The 17,915-nt window shown below is 37.0% G+C and overlaps 1 protein-coding gene across 1 annotated transcript in view; it reads left to right on the top strand.

The window, feature by feature from the left end:
* adp (adipose) overlaps positions 1-17,915 on the top strand; it is a 177,993-nt gene that overhangs the window by 30,197 nt on the left and 129,881 nt on the right. The window contains exon 6 of the mRNA XM_067138475.2: positions 5,858-6,059. Within this exon, the coding sequence (XP_066994576.2) occupies positions 5,858-6,059 (202 nt within the window). The remainder of the gene's footprint in view (positions 1-5,857; positions 6,060-17,915) is intronic.

Genomic DNA, 17,915 nt, shown 5'->3' with positions numbered 1-17,915 from the left:
TAGCATCTACCCTACGGTCTTCAGCTCTTGGTCTTGTATACTCTGCTGCAGAATACTGCTCATCAATATGGCTGAACAGCAGTCACACGAAATTAATTGACACTCAGCTGAATTACACTATGCGTATGATATCAGGGACAATTAGATCTACTCCCACTTTCTGGCTACCTGTTCTATCCCATATTCCACCACCTCACCTCCGCCGAGAAAATGCTCTCCTACGAGATTATAAGAAAATAACTAACAACAGACAGTTGCCAATCCATGGCGACATGAATGATGTTCTTATTAACAGGCTAAAATCAAGACGCCCACCTGTTAGAACAGCTAGAAACCTAGCAGACGCTAACTTTAATCTGCTTCAGGCCTGGAAGCAAGTATGGATATCCAGTGCTCCATCAGAATATCACTATCTACCATGGCTGAAAAACAAACCAGAGGGTTTTGATCTTCCACGGAAGACCTGGACAACTATCAACAGGATTCGCACTGGCCATGGCAGATGTGGCGACTCCCTCCATAAATGGGGAATACTTAATTCGGCAGCGTGCAGTTGTGGTGCTGTGAAGCAAACAGTTCGGCACATTGTGGAGCAGTGTCCTCTCACTGCCTACCAGGGAAACCCAAGAGACTTTTTTCTGCTCTCACCCTTGTGTGTTGAATATGTAAATAATTTGAACCTGTAAATACTTCAAATTGTAAATATTATTTATTATTATTGTATCTATAATGTGATGTGTTAGCCATACGCTAAATAAATAAATAAGGAAAAAAACCTGAATGATGCGGTCGATATAAAAAGTCCGTTAATACAGCAATTGCCAATATTATTACAAACTTTCAAATCAGATAACAGTAAATTCTTTGAGATATTTAATCTGAGGACTCCCACCACAGAAACTGCTTCGACAACACATAAAGATTCCCCTCCACACAACACGCCAAGGCCCAACACCCCGCCTACAGTCTCCTCCCCTACCCCCACCTCGACAACAGATAAGGACTCCTCACCACATGATATGCCAATGTCTAACAGCCCGCCTAATATTTCTTCCCCTAAATCCCCTACCCGCCCTTCACAACAGCTTTTCTATACATATAACACAAGGAGTAGAACCACAACAGATAACAGTCACCGTAATGTAACAAAGTCCACAAGGTTTTGTAGTAGCAGTCAAAGGGGTAAGTGAATACATACCATCAGGTCACTGTAAAAGCACAATAACACCAACATTACTCACCTAAATTTCCTATGTTACAGATGCACCATCATTCAAATATTATGAAAGAAAGAAATCAACTCCTCAAGATTTTGGAATGACGTCCCTTTTGACTAAAACCCTCATAAATACAAACTACTACCAATTGAAAATCTGATCTTAAAAACAAGACTAGTTCGATGAAACTAATTCAACATTTTACTGTTCAAAACTATTAAATTACAGTAGCAAGGCTCAAAATTAAAACTTGAAGCTGAATTCCAACGTATCCAAGATTTTAATCTTCAGACACCAATAAGTTTTAACTATAATTACGATACCAATATAATGGTCCGTTATTGGACATTATAAATTTTCCAGCTAACTCATTCTTGGTTGCCTGCGTTTCGCCCTCATGTGCTAAGTTAGGCTCGTCAGTTGGGACTTAGCACACTACCCAAGACGCTGGAAAATTTATAATTCCCTATGGGGAATCAACATCTACTTCACTATAATTACGACTCAAATTTTAACATAGAAGTCAAATTACAATTGTTTTTAATAAACTAGAACTTTGGGAAAACAATTTTAGCCAAATTTTCAACATTTGAAGATACTGTGTTTTGGACGTCAATATCTTTAGAATTAACGGTTATTCCAGTTTTAGTATAGTCATTCATATTGTTAAACTATTAATGTGTTCATAAATTCCTATGTTTATATATTTTATTACTTAATTTTAGAATTATAATTAAGCACAAATTTGTGAAAAATTTGAGATGATTATATAGGCTGAGGATGCTTGAAATTCAAGCGAAACATGTCCCTATAAAATAGTGTTGTAGCATTATGATCTAACAACATAAAACCAATTGTATTGAAAAGGTGGAATAAAAATCACAATATTGTAAGCAAATTATATTCTCTGTAAATTCTGTTATGTAGCACTTTTCGATAGGACCAATAACATAGGTACGATATTTAAGAATTGAATTTTAGGCGCCTTCCCCTAAACTACCATTTCATCCAGGATGAATAACATTGTTTATAGCTTAGACTGTAGTTTCTTATTCCCCGACTCTATATACCGATTTTCACTAAATTCTGTTTACCCATTTTCTCATGGCTCAGCGTTGATATGGACTTAGAAACAAAAATACAAATTCATTAATATCATAGCGAGTGGCTCATTCCCCGACTTTACATACAGATTTTTCATTAAATTCCCTTCAGCGGTTTTCTCGTGATGCATACAGACAGACAGACAGACAGAAATTACAGAAAAGTAAAACTTGCATTTCCTTATTACTGTGTACACGACTGATACAGAAATACCATTCTTTTTAAATTCTGAGCAATGTAAAGATGAAACTCTTAATTTTATATACTGTAGAAGTCCGCTATAGCGAGTACGGCATATAACGAGAAATCCGCTATAGCGACAATTGTTTTCTGTCCCTTCAATATTCCTATATTAAACTGTGTATCATCCTTCGGTTACAGCGAGAGTCCCATCACTGACGCATCCGTTATTACGAGCGATTAAGCGCGCACGATTTTTCTGTTACTGATATTTATGCACCTCAGCGATGATATTGTATGCAATCGATTACCTTCGGTATCGTTTCCTCGCTATGTGCACTAGCGAGTTCTCTCGTCGACATTCGAAGGCGATGTCGGAGTCGATTAGTAATACCCAGAGATTGCTGTTCCGTAAAGAAAATTCGAAATGAAAGAGAACATATTTTCGTAATAAATGCGTAAATAATGTATCCGATAACGGTTGTTAACTCGTTAAAAATTAAGGCTGACTAAACGACTGCTTAATTTTGAGGCTAAATACTGCAATTAAGTAAGAATGGGATACACCTCGAGATATGGCAGAGTGCTTAGTTGATTTCAGGTGTTAGTTTATATTTTCTCGCATCTGGTTAAATTACGGAAAGGCTGTCCGACTTGTTGGCTGAATGGTCAGCGTACTGGCCTTCGGTTCAGAGGGTCCCGGGTTCGATTCCCGGCCGGGTCGAGGATTTTAACCTTCATTGGTTAATTCCAATGGCCCGGGGACTGGGTGTTTGTGCTGTCCCCAACATCCCTGCAACTCTCACACCACACATAACACTATCCTCCACCACAATAACACGTAGTTACTTACACGTGGCAGATGCCGCCCACCCTCATCGGAGGGTCTGTCTTACAAGGGCTACACTCGGCTAGAAATAGCCACACGAAATTATATATTATACGGAATGGCTATTATGAAAATGTATAGCGAGGAAGTTATCATTTCTCTACTGGCACTTGAAGTGTGTTTTCATCATACGTATAGTACGGTTAAGTTTGGATAGGTAACGCCATTTGAATAAGAAAACTGAAACGTTTGCAACAAAATGCAATCGATCATCTTCGGTACGGTATAGTTTTCTCACTTTGTGCATTTGCGAGCTCTCTCGTCGACATTCGAAGGCGATGTTGAAATTGATTACTAATACCCGTCGACTGCTGTTCTCTAAAGAAAATTCGAAATGAAAGAGGATAACACATTTTCGTAATAAATGCGTAAATAACGTGGCCGATAGCAGTTGTTAATTATTATTATTATTATTATTATTATTATTATTATTATTATTATTATTATTATTATTATTATTATTATTATTATTATTATTATTATTATTATTTATAAGTTTCATATTCCGTATTGATTGGATTCAATGTAATAGACAAGAAAAATGTTCCACCGATCAATACATTTATTGTGAATTAATTATTGCACTAGTACCGGTTTCGGCCTATCTTGGCCATCATCAGCTAGCACACAATTTTACAGTCATTAGACAAAATTACAAAGCTGTTACATAAGAGCATCCGGATGTCTAATGAAAAATGGAAGTAAAATATATTGCAGTATGTTGCGTTAAAACATCTCTGATTAAAAGTGGTGATGGTTGGAATAAACTAGAACCTATTGATTGAGCATGGACATGAGTACATGAACACATTAAAATATATATGCCACATCATAAGACACTAAAAAATATAGCACATTAAACACATTAAAACATGGTACATTTTAAAAACGTCTATTAAAATTTGAGTTCATGTTGCGTTGCATTCATTCTTCAATCCTCTTGTAGTTCTTGTGTTGATTAAGTTGTATTAGGTGAATATCGAGAATGTCCTATGGCTGATATACTTTGTATTAGTATGTTATAAGAACTCTTGTCATTAAAATTTGAAAATTGAGTACTGTGCAATTCAACTGTTGATGTAGTCAGGTAAGATTTATATATACAGCAAGATAGGGTTTAATTTTAGAGCAGTTGGTGGTGACACTTCTCTCGTCTATGCACGTTATATGGTTGTTATCTGTAAAGAAAAGCTAATATGAGTATAGCGTATGTATGAAGGAATGCCTGGATGTATGTGTGAAATGAAAAGAGTACTTACTGTTGTTGCTGTGGAGGTTGTGTACCGATAGGTTTGGAGATTTGTTGTGTTCTGCTACGAGTACGTCTGGGGCTCATGTTAGCTGTGTGGAGGGATGTTGGTGGAGGGGATGGAGGTGTGGCTATTGTGAAGGTATGGACGGGGTTAGGTTTGTGATTCGTCGGTTTGTTATGACCTGTGTTTACTAATTTGAGATAGTCATTTTTTATTGCAGGAATGACTTTGTCAAAGATGATACTGGTTTTCTCTGTAATATCGTTAATGTTATGATTGGGGTTAGCGTATTGATCCAAAGAAATATAGAAATCTTCGGTTATGTTGAGCAGGGGGCCCTTAGAGTTTATGTTTAATATCATCATGTCATTATTGATGTCTGTGAAGTTGTGCTTAGATTCTTCTACATGTTGGCCTATTGATGAGAAATGGTTTTGCTTTACTGCATTTATATGTTCATTATAACGGACGCTGAAGTTTCTGCCTGTACGTCCAATGTAGCTTGTGTCACAGTTGTTACATTTGATGCGGTAGACACCTGATTGGTTGTATTTATTATTATTATTGACTGTTTTGGTGTTGTGTATAGTGTTGGTGCTGTTGTGTGTGGTTTTGAATGCTATTTTCAGGTTGTGCTTCTTAAAGATATTAGTTATAGTATATATATTGTTGAAGGTAAATAGGACATAATCTTTTTTCGGTTTGGCTGTTTTGATTAATTTAGTTTTAGCAAAGAAATGGTCAACAAAATCATCCATAAAATAAAATCCCAATGTAAAACTACCTTCTGTGGCCGAGTCTGTTGTTCTCCTAGGTAACCCTCCTCCAGCAAAGCTGGTTCATATGCGCAGCGCCATCCATCAGGTTGATTCTTAATAGCCTTATCTCCTCATTACAAGTTTCTTTCTACCATTCTACCTGTTAGCATTTGCAGTGTTTTCATCTGTTATGTTTTGGGTAGAAGCAGGTAGCAAGCAGGAGCTGGAGAGGGATAGGTGGTGGTGGTGGTGGTGGTGATGATGATGATGATGATGATGATGATGATGATTGGCTAGTATACATAATGTGCATGCTAAACAAGTGTTTAAGAAAGTGCTAAAATGATATAACACCTAGGATCAAATCAGAAATTCAGGGTTTATTTGCAGTATATATTCCATACTCAGTGGTATTGAGGAACATTTTAGTAATATGAATTTAAATCTCATTAACAGGCAATTTGATCTGCGTACTCCACACTCGTGCCCCCGGGAGGTGAATAATGTCTTGATCAATCTGCTGAACCACATGGGTCGCTATGCAGAGGCCAAGTGCCTTGCCATTAACCCTCAACGTCCAGAATTACTTGCTGTTGGAGCAAATGATCCTTATATACGGCTTTATGACCGTAGAATGATAAAGCCAACCACTATAGAGGTAAGCACTTATCAAATATAAATTGAAGTTATATTTTATTGTGTACTTAAGAGTAAAAAGAGACTGTATCCACGAGTTTTGTTTGACACTGACTTTTCAAGGAAATGGAAGTAAAGGAGGAAGAAGAGTGCCTCTTCGGCATTCATTTCCGCAGTACCTCCAGCCAAAGAGAGTAAAACAATTGGAGGAAAGTAGTAAATCAAGATCAATCTGAACAATATTTACGTCATACATGCATGCTTACTTTATACATATAATGAAAAGAAAAAGAAAGAGGTAGATTTAAAGAAATGCGATGGTATAGATGATTGTGCATTCACTTTATTATCTCAAAAAACATTTGCAATTACGGGACAAAATCGTATGTAAGGAATCTTACTTATGTGCAACATTGTTAAATATTAAGTATATAAAGTCCATCAAAATGACAGAGATGGAATAACAGACGATGTAATACTAGACAGAACAACTTTCAGAAGGTTGATACAAAATTTTAAGGGTTTCCAGGAGAAGGAAAAGAGGAAAGGTAATAATAACACCTGGACACAAGAGAGGAGGAAACAGCAAAGTGAAAGGATGAAGAACTTTTGGAAGTCAAGAAAATGAGACTTATGATGATGATGATTATGCTTGTTGTTTTAAGGGGCCTAACATCAAAGGTCTTCGGCCCCCAAAAGAAGAATTAAGATGAATGCACAGGGTTGCTTTCCATGGTCCTTAGAGGGTCAAAATCGAAGAAAGAAGATCTCCTAGAAACTTTTTTTTCTTTTTTTTTTCCTTGTGATTCTAAGCATTGGTGACTTGGGTTTAATTCTAGGTTAAGTTAAAGATAATCAGATTGACCTGAAATTAATTAAATACCTCTTTCTATCTGTAGTTAATCAGCAATATTTACAATTATATTACAACATACAATAGTCACCTCCTAAATGTAACCGAGTTTGAGGGAAGTTGTGAATTCTCAAAAACTTCATGAATTAACAAAGTCTTTCAGTTCCCTTTTTAAATCTCTTGAACCATAATAATTAGAAAACCTTAAGTGCATGAAATACAGTTAATACTTAGCTTAGAGGACATCTTTCTTCTCTTTTCTCTCTTCTGTACTGGAACTCGGGTTGACTTTCAAGAAGAATAATGCAGACCCACAAACTCGAACTCTCAACCTCTCCAAGACTAAACTTCAAGTTTAAAGGTTGAAGACTGTCTTTTATTTAAGATCCTTTTTCCACTGAGTCTATTCCTGCTTATAAATTGAGCACCGTAGTGGTTCTTACACCACCTCTGATGTTCTCAAACTTGAAGAATATTGCTACTCTTTGGACTGTCTTTGCCTGCAAACGCTCTCTCAAAATTCCCTGTCTCAACTGCCGTTTGTGGCCCTGCTGAATTATAACAGAATATTTTCTCGCAAAGATTTGTGCTGGACAAAGCGGAGGCGGGACAGGTTTTTCTCCGGGTAATCCGGTTTTCCCTGTCACGTTTTATTCCAGCAACACTCTCCATTATCATTTCATAGCATTTGTCAGTCATTAATAATCACCTTGGGAGTGGCGACCCCCATTGTAATAATAGCCTATATATAGTTCATCTATTACAACCCTGACCTGGTCAAGGACTGGAAAAACAGATTGTAGGTTTTCATTTTCATTCTCTCGCGACCCTTACTAGCTTTCTGGCATGGTTTTAACTCTGACACTTCTTGTGGAGAATCCCCTGTGCAGACTTCATTCTCTCACCAAAGATCTCGAAATTTCCATGCGTGCCCCAAAACTTGAGTTTTTGTGCGAGTATCCATCACTTCTTGAAGTTACCACCATTCTTCGGAAATAACTATCCTGCTCTTACGTATGACTGGTGTACAGAGATCTGCTTGGACCTTGTGGTTCTTCCTCTGTCTAAGGGTGTGGTTTGTTCTAGAAGCCTATTGAACAAATCATGTTTCTACGGCGCCATAATATTGCATTTTTACTCATGGTTCTACGTGACGAAGTCGACCCTGCCTACAAGTTGGCATCTGCTACATGCTGTCACAATACTTCACCATGTTTCACACAACACTGGACTTCTGTTTCTACTGAGGCTTTGTTTTATGCTCAATTTTTATGCATTAAATAATGCTCTGTTATACTCCAACAAGATTGCCACAAACTTGCTCACTACACCAACACTTGAGGCACGGTGTTTTATTATTTAATTACAATTTGCAAGACCTTTCTCTCTCGGAGGTCGTGGGTTCGAAGCTTGCTCGAGCCGGTTCGTTCTGCAATAAAGGATGGAAGGTCGCGTTTTGACTCGCGGTCATGACACCTCCCCTACCAGTAAAGAAGCGTGTGTGTCCTTTTGATGCAGACACCTCTGTTATACTCTTTCCCTGTTGAATGATTTAGGGTATATTAACAGTATTTGCTTTGAAAATCTACACATTACTCTTGTCTCTTTTCTATTCATTGTGGGGTGTTTTAATTCTTAGTGGAAAAATCTAGTTTCTAATTTTATCTTGTTGCGTGATCTTACACTATGGGGTGCTTGCACTCCATCCCTTTTGGTAATCTCTGATATGTCATCAAGAAAATCTATCTTGTGAAAACTGACTCGACTCTCGATTGTTTGAGTCCTCTCAAAATGTACTACTAAATCATCATCTCATAACTTTGCTTCAGCTTTACTGTCACTTACTATATTTTATTTAAAATAAATCTTTGTACAGCAACCAGTAGCATGATCCCAATACTTCTTTTATACAACCCAGGAAAACTAGGATAACATTTACAATATGTCAGTATGGCCAATATAGCCACTAAGGCTACTACTGTCCACACAATCACTTAATGTATATTGAAATTAGAGTACATTTGATTAGTATGTATTTCATTTTCCTTATCTATTATCAAGTTCTACTCTCTTTCCTGCATGTTTAAAATCATCTACATGAGTGAGGAGACTATGCAGTGTGTTCTCTTTTAAATTTAAATCCTGCAGTATGACTTTAGTATTAAGGTATTCACAACATTCATATTCCAGTACACCTTTAGGAGCTTTGTCTTTTTTAAAGTAGTACTGATTCTCCTTGTAGATCTGACTTTAGTATCTGGCCCGTAGGCTGTACGTTGCTCATAAAATGTTAGGATTCCTGTATCGTTTTATTTTTACATACCACTGCTACCTTTGGAGACTCAGGAGCTGAATACAAATATTTATTTGTCTATATGGGTAACCATATTAATTGCTTTATTTACCTAATATCTTTGTTACAATTTTCTGGTCTTACACTTGCTCCTTTTTTAAACCAGTTACACATTTTTTTTGTCCTTGTTCTAATTTCAAAACAGATTCTGTTCTACATACAGTGGAACTTCGATTCTCCATTTTTGGAGGAACCATTAAAATAAAACGTACAACACGGGAAAACAGAAAATCCAGGAATGAACAAAAGCCATTAACAATTTGGCTAAACATCACAAAAATGAAATATGTATAACTATAATCTTACAACACTCCTAAACCAAACCAAACTACAGCCCCAATGGGCCTTTCCCTGCCAAACGACCGCTGCTCAGCTCGAAGGCCTGCAAATTACGAAGTGACGCATGGCCAGTGTGACTAATCCTCTCGGCCATTATTCCTGGCCCTCTAGACCGGGGTCGCCATCTCACCATTAGATAGCTCCTCAATTAAAGGTAATCATGCAGGCTGAGTGGACCTGGAACCAGCCCTTATATCCAGGTAAAAATGCCTGACCTGGCCGGGAATCGAACCCGGGCCCTCCAGATAAGAGGCAGGGAAGTTAGATCACGAAACTAGCATCAAACAGTAATTACAGGTACGCAAGTTCAAAATCTATATTTATATTCAGTTTTACAGGGAAAACTTTGTCAGTTTCCCGTGAAAACTTCTTTCTGTTCAGCAACTTAGTTTAGCCAAACTCTTCGAAAAATCTAATAACGTCAAGCCAAACGACAATCGACCACAAGTAGTTTTTAATTCTTTCATCTAATAAAATAAAGCACATTAGATGTAAAAGCGCCCAGCATGATGACAAAATCCCTTCTTTTCTTAATCTTCCATTATAATTTGGTTGACTTTTAAAGGTTATGTTGAATTCGAAAACATGGTTTCGAAGGTAGTATAGATTCTCAGAAGTTCTCGAATGCATTATATTCAATTCTGCTCATCGCTAATCCAATCAAATTGGAAAGAGAAAAGAATATCATCAAAACTTCAGAAATTATGGTTATTCATGACCTTGGGCTCAGCTGGAAAGCACGCTCGCTGCACATGTCAGTACAAGTTGGAAACGATACAAACCATTTACATTTAAAGTGCGCAAATAAAATGACTGCGGTTTTTTGACTTTTAACATGAAAATGTAAAATTCCCAGTGTTATATTAGGACCAAAACAGTAACAGGCAATCCCAAGACCTCCCATGGCTTTTTTTATGTAAGGTGCAACATCTGTTGTGGTCTTGATAACATAATTGTATACGATATTAAAATACTAAATTTATGCAAGATTTGTGTTAAGAAGGAGCAGTTTCGATTCCTGCTATACAGTGCCCTGAGGAAAGTGCCGAAAACCTGTTCGGCAATACAACCGAAAAAAGTAAAAATATAAACATCTAACGCTGGACATAATGTGGGCAATTTATAAGTGCAAACATTTGACAAAACTCGTTCCATCTTCAAGTAGAGCTCTCAAAATGCTCTGTATCTCCTTACAATTATTGTGCTCACTCTCTGCATTATAATTTCCGAGATTCTCTAAACAGCACCACCCGAATTCGATGCTAAAATGGTCCCTTATGCAAGTTCACTGCCGATCGTTTTTCCATTATCGCAATGATGGGGCGTTAACACCAAGATCCATAAACATGCCATAGTCGTCCTTTCATGAGATGCAGTTTATTGAAAAACGCTTGATCGAGGATGTAGCGTTGATGGGACTGAAATTTCTGGGCGGTTGATCCGGGAAATCATTTCTTCAAGGAGCGGATAATGTGGGATTTTTACAATGTGATTTAATTACAATGCTCGTGGGACCACGTAATTTGAACGCATGATCCACAAAAACATAGGTTCTGGGAACGGATAATCGAGGTTCCACTGTACTTTGAGTCTCATCTATTTGTTTACATTCGTTAAGCTGCTCTCTGCTTCCATAAGAGTACAATTCTTGCTCTAAGTCAATAAATTCCTTTTCTATTCTAATAATATTCACATATACTCCTTCACTACTTATAATTGGTATCGGATTCAATATGTTTTATTGATGGTGCTTGCTATTTTGTAAAGTAAAAAATAAATGTTTTTGAGTCATTCCCAGTTCAGATGGTAAGGTCATTCCATGAGGAAATTGATCTTGTGATCTTATAAGGATCTAACGGTCTTGACAGGGCTCAAAATTTGCATATGAATAATCCCATTTAAGCATACATTATTCCTGTAGCTGTTAATTGATATTGTTCATATAATTGTGAAATAAGATTCTCTATTTCAATCAAATGTCTATTAATTGCAATTTCAATGTCTAACTATGTGAATGCTTGTCTTAATTGGCCTGTTTCATTTGCTCCAAGAACCCTTTTCTTTCCTCTAATTTCTTACTCAATTTTAGTTAATTGCCCATTATGTCATAAATCGTACTATTCATTGATTGTAGGGTGGATTTTACTACTGTCATCTGCTTCTTTGCTATTTTCAACATTGATAGTTGTTCCTTTTCTAAATCTGATATTTTCCATTGATAGAAATTTGCACCTTCCTGATCTAATGTACCGAATAACAATTTTGATATAGTTCCAGTGAAATTAAATAAGCTTCGCTTCTCTCATCTACCCCTATCTTTAATAAATTGTTTTATTACATCCCATAATTCCTTTGTCTTTTGTAAATGGCTGGCTTCTAATTGTATTTCTTGCTGACAGGTGTGATTTAATTCATGCGGTAATTGATAACATAATGTTTGAGTCTTTTTCATGTTCTTTCGTATAATAAATGCGTTATTTAACTTACTAAAATTTATGCAAGTAACTAGTTTCCATTCTACCACGTATAACTGTAGGTCTCCCTGATCCTTGTTGTTTTCTCACACGGCATGATCTGAAAATCTAATCCTTTCCCAAGTCATCATCATCATACTCATTTTCCTTTATCCAGCTATAACCAGGTAGGGGCAAATAGGGTTCCTCTCCACTATCTTCGGTCTTTCCACCACTCCTCCTCCAACACTGTGTCCCAGTCCAGGTTTCCTTTTATAATACTGCGTTGGATTGTGTCCTTCAATCTCAATCGTGGTCATCCATGGCCTCTCCTTACTTGCATTTGCTTTTCCGTCATTTTTTTTGCATTCTTTCATTGCTCATTCGCTTTGTATCCAAACCATCTTAGTCGGCTCTTCTCTATTCTATCATTCTTTTTTTTTCCACTCCAGTTTCTTCCCGGATTCTCTCATTCCTTATTTTGTCTCTTCTACTCTTCTGTATCATACTCCTCAAGAACTTCATTTTAGCTGCCTGTATTTGACTCTCATCTTTCTTTGTCATTGACCAAGGTTATGCTCCGTAAGTTTTTATGGGTACTAATACATCTTGTACATATTTTCCTTTGCTTTCTTTGGCACATCTTTGTCCCATAACATATTTCTTACACTATGATAGAAACAGCTTCCAGCTTGAACCCTCGTACTAATTTCAGCATCCAGTCGAGCATTCTCCATTAATTCACTCCCCATGTATTTGAACGTCTCCACTACTTCCAGTGGCTTATCTCCAAGTCTAATCTGACCTTTCCCTTCTTTCTCCCCTCTAGTCATAACAAGAATTCTACTCTTTTCTATACTTATTTTCAATCCACATTCTTCCATCTTCCCATTCACCACATCCAACTGTTTTTGAACCTTCATGTCCTCTTCTCCTCAAATCACAATATTGTCTGCAAATAACATGATGTTCATTTCTCTTCTTCCATATGTTGCTTTTGCTGTTCTCATGATGTCATCCATTACTATTGTAAACAGGATTGGTGATAGAAGACTTCCCTGTCTCAGTCCACCAGTGATTTTGAACCAGCTTGTCCTGCCAACTTGTGTTTGCACGCAACTACAACATTCCTTGTACATTGCCATGATCATTTTTATCAATCCCTGTCCAATTCCTTTTTGCACCAGACTGTCCCAAACTTTAGCCCTGGGGACACTGTCATATGCCTTTTCAATGTCAATGAATGGCATCACCATATCATTCCCAATTTCTTAAATAGTTTTAAATGTTAGCATTATAATTTTCTTCTTTTTCTCCTTCCTGATACGTTTCTGCTTATGCAGGTCGTTCATTAGCATTATAATAACAATGGATATTATCCAAACTATCTTCAATATGGGATTCCTCATCTTGCTCATCAATAGAATAACCTATAAATGAAAAACACTCTCGCTGTAGCTGCTTCCCCTGTAAGCAGCACACTAACTAATCAATCAACAAATTCTAATGTCTTAGGATGGCATCATCCTAAAGTACAAACACTACAATACCAATTAAAGCTATCTTCACTGTGAGGCATCCATTCTCACAAATTAATTCATTGAGGCTCAGTTTCATCAACATGGGTTAAATGTACTCTAAACTTAGGGTTAATATTTTAACTCATTCTTACGAGTCACGCATTTCACCAAGCTATTTCGGCAGAAAGTTTACTAACACCGTATTAACCCTCCCCGGAAACAGCTGCCGTACCGATCCAGGAGGCAGTGACTAAAAATCATAGATTATGAACACACTTCTAGCGTGGTTCTTTTGTTTATTTCTTGTGGGGTATTTTGTTTCCTTCCTCAGTTCCGTGGTAAATATTATTCTTTCATGATTGTGATAGAAGTAATTGCAGTGATCAAAAAATAGAAGTAGTTGAGAAGAGAAATAGGGGCACAAATTTTTCCAGCTTTAGAAAAAAACATTACTTATTGAATTAGCCACGAAGTACTAAAGCATTATAGAATGCAAGAAGACTGACGGTGTAAAATTAAAAGAAAAGGAGAACACATGGGGAAAAAATAACTGGGGAATTTAATAGCGTTGCCAATGTTACAGGCCATCTTGCAACTATATAACGAATTTTGAGGTTAGAATCACTGATTACTTGACAGTTATAAGCTATAAATTTCATTTTTCTTTACCAAATAAATTTAACAGATTATGTGATAACTAAAACACATATAACAGACAAAGACAATGTTGCTGGAATAATTATTACACTAAATTACATATAATAACAAAATTTATGGTTATGATCTTCTTAATACCAATATAAATGGTCCATTATTGGACATTATAAATTTTCCAGCTAACTCATTCTTGGTTGCCTGCGTTTCGCCCTCGTGTGTTAAGTTAGGCTCGTCAGCTGGGACTTGGGTGGTGTGCTAAGTCCCAGCTGACGAGCCTAACTTAGCATACGAGGGCGAAACGCAGGCAACCAAGAATGAGTTAGCTGGAAAATTTATAATGTCCAATAACGGACCATTTATATTGGTATTATAAATTTACTCATTCGGGACAAATATTTTAGGTTTCCTATGGGAATCTACATCTACATCATATGATCTTCTTGTCATGATATGATTTCTTAAAATTCACTTAGGATTTACTTCTTTGCCTGAGGTCCTCCTATTTTTTTTAATGTCACCGTGATGTTCGGTTCTTGTGGCGATGTGCAAATGTCCTTACGGTCCTTAAGCTGAATTTGATGGTAAGCTTTTATGTCACGCATTCATGACGGAATCTCTTTTCTTAAATTTCCCATTAATTTTTATAGCTCTTTCTTTCCAGACCTTGTCTTTTTTTTAAAGGAATATTCATAAGATTTAAGCCATGAATATGGTGGTCATGCAGCACTGATCTTTGCCATACGGCAGGCTATCTCAAAAGGCTTCAGATTTCTTCTACCAGAATAGCTTCTTTTTGAAAGAAATCTCCATACGAATTAAAGTTTTTAAATGTTCTGATGTGGATTTGGTCCCAACCTATTCTGAGGCCAGAATTTCAACCACCCTCGGTCAACACACTGAAACTACCTGATACCAAAACTGCTTGTAACATTTTCAAGTAAGGTCATTCAAATTTAACATTGAAGAAAGATTGTTTGCAAGAAGTGTTAAACTACTTTATTAAATAATGTGTATATTTTGTCTTCAGTGTTTTCTCAACGGTTCATAAGCAACTTCCATTTTAAATTACTGGACAGCAACAATGAACATTGTATTCCGTTACGGAGTGTTATGGCTGGCACGTCATATTTCAAGTTATATTTCTAATTTTAACATTGAAGGTAACAAGTTTCTGAAAGAAGTGAGGACAATTTGTGTAAATAATATATTGTACCGGGAACACCGCTACGACAGAAGTTCGAAGTATGTTTGTTGAACTTCGCGCGAGATGGAAGGTAGGCAGCCCGCCGAACGCAGTGACGTACCCAGCGAGTGACGTGGCCGCCGTAAGCCAGCTCTCCGCTACCATATATGGTAATGATCCAGCTCGTCCTCAAAAGTACATCTTTGAGCTAATTTATCGCTATTTTGACACTGCCATCTTAAAGGCCCTTACAATAGACATCATCTGTTCAGATTTCAAGAAAATCCACCGAGTATTATAGAAGTTATAAGGGTAGTTATTGCCCGAGTTCTAGACACTTCCATGCGAACGTGTATAAAAGGAAGACCACCCGACCTACGAATTCAGTGTCTGTCACTCCGCCGTCTCTGTGACACGGGTGACAAGAGAAGTCTTGTGTGTGTCGAACTTCTAGTCGACAGTCTGCGATATCCAAGTTCGGTATTTCTCTAAGTGTTGTATCAGGACTTTGCCATATTCTTGAAGTGCCTGAATGGGACTTCGTTTTCTGCGAGCATCGTATTGGAACTTTGTCATATTGACACATTGGGACTTTGTTTTTTTTGTCGTGTGTCGTGATTGGACTTTGATATTTTCTTAAAGTGCCATATAATAACTTTGTTTTTTTTCTGAAGCGTCTCATTGGAACTTAGTTATTTTCGCCAAGTGTCGCGATAAGACTTTATTATTTTCTTAAGGTGACATACTGGAACATTGTCATCGAAACTTTATTTTCTTCGAGTGTCGTGTTGGGACTTTAACATTTCGACACGTTGGAACTTTATTTTCTTCGAGTGTCGTGTTGGGACTTTAACATTTCGACACGTTGGAACTTTATTTTCTTCGAGTGTCGTGTTGGGACTTTAACATTTCGGCACATTGGAACTTTGTTATTTTTATACATTGGAACTTTGTTTTTTTTGAAGTGCCACATAAGGACTTACTTATTCGACGACGATTGAATTTTCACGTGTGTTGTGTATCACATTGAACTTACGCGAACTTATATTTTTGAATCAATTTCTGGAACATTGAACTTAGGGGACATTAAACATTGCGTTTAATTGTGAAATATGCAATGCTTTCCAAGTGCTGCACAGGGACTTATGTTTTGATTCTTAAAGACTGTGATAATTCGGAATACGCATATCGCATTTCCCTAAAGCCTAGAACTTTCCAGTATTTTGAGTGATCCATAATTTATGAAGTCAGACTTTTCTTTCAAATATTATTTTCTTTAATGGCTATTCACTTCGCTTATTAATGCAACAGGACAGTTTCCGAGTGCTACTTCTTCAGTTCATTGCCAATATGTTTTAAACCTTCAGAACTATGCATTTGGGACTGCAGTAACAGTAATCCTCTAGAACATCCTGACTTACAGTGAGCTTGCCTTATGAACTTGCATTTCTACCAGTACTTGTTCTTCGAGTGATTATTCTAGAACGTTTTTGCAGTAATCATAATTAAAAAAGTCATATCTGTTCAGACAGTGCCCTGAATGTGTGGAGTGCCGTACAGGAAATTCAGGTGTGAATTACGTCTCGAATCGAACCCAGGAACGCGTACCAATCTTCGAGACATTCCAGAACGTCGAGACTTCCAGAACGTCGAGACACTTCCAGAACCTCCAGACGTTCCAGAACTCCTCATCCGAGCAGGTGTGGTCCCTGCCCAGTCGATGTCCAGCACCATCCCAGGACTTGGAGGTACCAACCAGCCACGACATTTCCACGCTGCTGTATGAAGGTGATATGAACTTGCTTTTGATGATCAATAAACTCAATTTATCAAAATAATCTCTCAATTTGATAACTATACCTCTCTCTGTACCAGCTCCAATGATAAAGCCACAACCGAGATTAAGCCTCATGCTCGTTCATTTAATATCAAGCGCCTTAAAGATATGAACACATTTTTACGGGTACAATATATATTATATCTTTAGCGTATCTCAAATAGTTCTTAGAAAGGCATTGGGTTCTTCCATTTTTTTTCAAATCTGAACAATGAGTTTTATAATCTACCACGTGATTTTATGGCTGAAGAAGTCTCAAATAGAGACGAAACATGTCTCAAAAATATATTTAATATGTTTTTATATTAAATAGTTTTTACTTGTGAAGTGATGTGTATTGTTTGGGTGGACCATAAACCTAACATTCTAAGCTCTCACAAATTTCATTGATGACTCTACTGATAACAGTTTTTGACGGTCTATACCTCTTCAGAAATTGTTCCTCAGATAGTTTTTTTAAGTCATTCCTTCTTATTTTGGACTAATTCTGTTAGGAACACCATAAATAAAGGAACTCTGCATGAAATGCATGATTTATAGTGGCCATATTGCTTTTAACCTCATGTTAACAATTTAACCCAGGTGAAAGGAGAGGTTAACTTAACTACGGCCTTAACCTAGAGTTAAAATTAACCCTCCTTGAAGAAACAGAATGAATAATCAAATTCAGAGTCAAAACTGTA

This window comes from Anabrus simplex, chromosome 1, assembly GCF_040414725.1.
Source record: "Anabrus simplex isolate iqAnaSimp1 chromosome 1, ASM4041472v1, whole genome shotgun sequence".
Classification (NCBI taxonomy): Eukaryota; Metazoa; Arthropoda; class Insecta; order Orthoptera; family Tettigoniidae; genus Anabrus; species Anabrus simplex.
Note: the sequence above shows the minus strand (reverse complement) of the source record. Positions and strands in the feature narration are given on the sequence as shown.